Genomic DNA, 3662 nt, shown 5'->3' with positions numbered 1-3662 from the left:
CTGGACACACCCGAAGTCTTGATTGACTTTTTCAAGGTTGGTGGTTGGAAATAGTCGAGTTTTTTTTGTCGTCTTTGTTTATTTTCTCTAAGATCACATGTTATAGAAATACAGGTTATTAATACAGTGATGAAATGATTGTGACTTTTCTTTTGAATTGTATTTACAGCCAGTACTGAAGTTTTAATGTAATAAATCAACTCATTATAATAATTTCTTAATAATTATAATTATAATAATCAGAACACTTATAGATTTTTAGATGCTTTCGAAATCATTCTATTCCACCACAGAAAAAATATAATAATTTTAAAGCATTCCCAGACGTTTCAACACCACATTCCACGAGACTATTTTTAGAAATCGTTCTTTGCAGACAAACTATCCTGATGCGATAACGCTGATTGGCCGAGAAAAGCTCATCCACGATTTCTTCGCTAACAAGGCACTGCCAATGATCTCGGTTAAGGTAATGTTGATATGTGTATTTTTTACTGCATCCTAATGTGAATGTACTGTTTTTTATCAAACACAGTATTCAACAATATATATGCAAATAGGTTTCAGTTACTGCAATGATGATGATGATATTGATATTAAAAGAAACATTAATGATAATGCTGATAATAGTGGGTTCAGTATGATGTTACGATGTTAGTTACGAAGGTGGCAATAGCAACAACTGTGATAAAAGTAGTGATAAGCAACAACTATGATAAAAGTAGTGACATTAGCACTAAGACTTTTTAAAAGAAATGGCTTGTAATCCCCCCCCCCCTGTAGCCATGGCAATGCCTCCAATTATTACTTCAACAAACGTACTGCATTCCTTCGTGGAACCGCGTCTTAAAGTTTGATGACCGAGTCCCTTTCAGTTACTGTGGAGCAGATCGGGGCAAACGGAACGACACGTGATAGCTCCTCCAATTAACTGCTCCTCCAATTAACTATATATCTCCACGGTATTTTTCTCTGACTCTTGGCACTCTCTCTGACGGCTGTAGTGTTCTGCTTTACAATGGAGGAGGATTTGTTTACGTCTGAATAATAGCCAAGGTGACGACGATCAAATTGTCACTTTTTTTAATCTTAAATTTTCACGCACCGTTAGATCAGAGTAAGCTACTTGTTTGACGCTGTTGTTACAATCGATTTTCTCATGAAGGCCTGACATACATAACCATGGTTACTGGATCACGTTGAGTTATCCCTTCAGCTGACTGGATTTCTTTCTTAATTTTCGACATTGCTTACCAAGAAATTTGTTGGTACAATATGTATCATCAATATCTGATGATGGATGTTTTTTCTATGGGGAGTTGCACTGGCTATTTCTTTAATTAAGGCAAAACACCATCAGAATTACTGCCTAACAGTGTGATATCGCTTGTGATATTCCTTCCTCATCATGTTAGTTAACATTTTCCCTGCAAACCTGCCACTGCTACTGTTACTGATTTGTTATTTTACCACGGCCTCTGAGCCTCCTTTTCTTACCATGTTTATGCAACCATTTGTTAGAACATGCAAATTAATTATACTCCACGCTTCATTATGTTACTGAGCCGCGTTCTTGTGCGACTTTTTGCCGCCATAGAGTGAGTTCCGAGTTCTTCTCAGACACAGAAGAACAGATCTGAGAATTACCGCTAATACTTCTGCTACAAAAATAATAGTCCTCAATTCCCCCCTTCCGGTCATTCCGACTCCTACAACCACAACTACCATTACTACTGCTACTAGTATTAATTTTACTACTACTCCTAATGCTAGTATAGATGATGATTATATAAATATCCACAAAAAAAAAAAATCCTTGTTCCAGTGTTCCCCATACCACGTTGGATCGACATCTTTGCTGATGGGTGATGCAGCCCACGCTATGGTGCCCTTCTATGGCCAAGGAATGAACTGCGTAAGTCACTGTCCTTGCTAAAAGACGCACTATCAATTATGATATACTGGTGTATGAGAGATATTTATGCTTTTATTGTATGGTAGGACGACTTTTGATGGTTTATGCAGCAGGAATTTCAGGTATAGGTAAAACTGATTAAAACTATGATACCTTAAGGATAGTTGATGATCTGAATTCAGACTGATCTGGAAATGGATATGATTTTTTTTTCTTTTCTTTTTTTAGAAATATATGAGAAGAATGAGAGAATCTGTAGAGAATCTGTAAACTATGTGATATATCACATTCAGTTTTTCCGGTTTTCTGTGATTTTCATTGTCTCATATAATTTTTTTTTCTATAAGAAAAAAATATTTAAAAAACACATTCATTCCTTGCAAGAACATTTTTTTATAGAAAAAAAGTTTCATTATTTTTTTTTATATACCAGGGAATGGAAGACTGTGTCGTGTTGAACGAAATTATGGATAAATACGAGGACGACCTGACCAAGGTGTTGCCTGCCTACTCCGAACACCGAAACCCAGATGCAGAAGCCATTGTTGACCTTGCCATGTATAACTACATCGAGGTTGGTAGAAGTCTTCGAGCTTGTTTTATTGCTACTATATGTAAATATTGATTTGTGATATTGATGTGTTAACTTGAATGTTAACTGGGGTTCAGATTTATTTAATTAATGTGTATCTAGATTGTCTGCACTATTTAAATTTTTAACTATTGTTTCCAAAGTTCATCTCTATTCAAAGTATTATTCTCCCAAAAAATCTTAGTGGTTATGAGAAAAAATATATCACAAATATCATGGCATTTTTTCCCGTCAATTAAAAACGCAGTTACTCTCATTATAACTCCACCCTCCTTTGACCGGCAGATGCGAGATCTTGTGAACTCCAGACTGTTCCTTTTGCGAAAAAAGTGGGACGACTTTCTGAATCGCTTGCTCCCGAGAACGTGGGTGCCTCTGTACACAATGGTGACCTTCTCCAGAGAACGCTACCACCTCTGCATTGCCAAGAAAAAGTGGCAAGATGAGGTCAGTTTTTCTGTGATTTTTTTTTTATCATACTTATTGCTTAGGAATTCAGGATTATATGTATTATGACTAGCGCTTAAGTATATATTTGTCTTGGAATACAGAAGCGCATTCGCTCACACAAAGTTGAAGTGTACCTACCATGGTCTTAGTCTGTGGAAATCTGACCAATATTTATGTCGATGGTCTTTCACATCATCCAACCTTCTAATATAATGGTTCCTCTCGCCCTCAGATGGTTGGTAAGCTGGTGAACATCTCGGCTGTGGCTGGAATCGTTCTCGGGTTCTTTGCTACCAAGACCCAAGCAGCTCATGCATTTTCTCATTCTCTGATTACTCATCTGAACAGCATCACGACCAAAACACTTGCCATCGCCATGCGCTGATGGTTTATTGGATGGCATAAAAATTCTTAGGCTTAATAGGGAGCAAGCACTTTGTATGAGACATTTTCCTATGCAGTAAATTCCTTTGTCAGTAATCTCTTAAGTATAAAAAAAGATCTTTAGTAGTAAGGATGCTACTCAGTTCTATTAAAATAATTAACAAGCTTAAGTTTTTAGGTCTTACTAAAGGCCTTGCTGCATAAAATGCTTCATGGCAAAACGTTTATATTACTGTTGCATTTCTTACCATGACTATCTTGACAACTCAAGATTTTTTTTACTGTTGATATTCTTGTATGGTTACTAAAGACACTTTCCAA

General features: G+C 36.5%; 1 protein-coding gene across 1 annotated transcript in view; it reads left to right on the top strand.

The window, feature by feature from the left end:
- The window catches only part of cn (Kynurenine 3-monooxygenase cn), a 12489-nt gene extending 8827 nt beyond the window's left edge, over window positions 1-3662 (top strand). The window contains exons 6-11 of the mRNA XM_043010912.2: window positions 1-36; window positions 377-469; window positions 1826-1915; window positions 2349-2489; window positions 2793-2954; window positions 3190-3662. The exon at window positions 1-36 is cut by the window's left edge and continues 123 nt beyond it. Coding sequence (XP_042866846.2) covers window positions 1-36; window positions 377-469; window positions 1826-1915; window positions 2349-2489; window positions 2793-2954; window positions 3190-3342 — 675 coding nt within the window. The 3' untranslated portion in view covers window positions 3343-3662. The remainder of the gene's footprint in view (window positions 37-376; window positions 470-1825; window positions 1916-2348; window positions 2490-2792; window positions 2955-3189) is intronic.

The sequence above is a fragment of the Penaeus japonicus genome, unplaced genomic scaffold (genome assembly GCF_977035675.1).
Source record: "Penaeus japonicus unplaced genomic scaffold, GWHDUDI00000001_assembly GWHDUDI00000026, whole genome shotgun sequence".
NCBI classification, from domain to species: Eukaryota; Metazoa; Arthropoda; class Malacostraca; order Decapoda; family Penaeidae; genus Penaeus; species Penaeus japonicus.
Note: the sequence above shows the minus strand (reverse complement) of the source record. Positions and strands in the feature narration are given on the sequence as shown.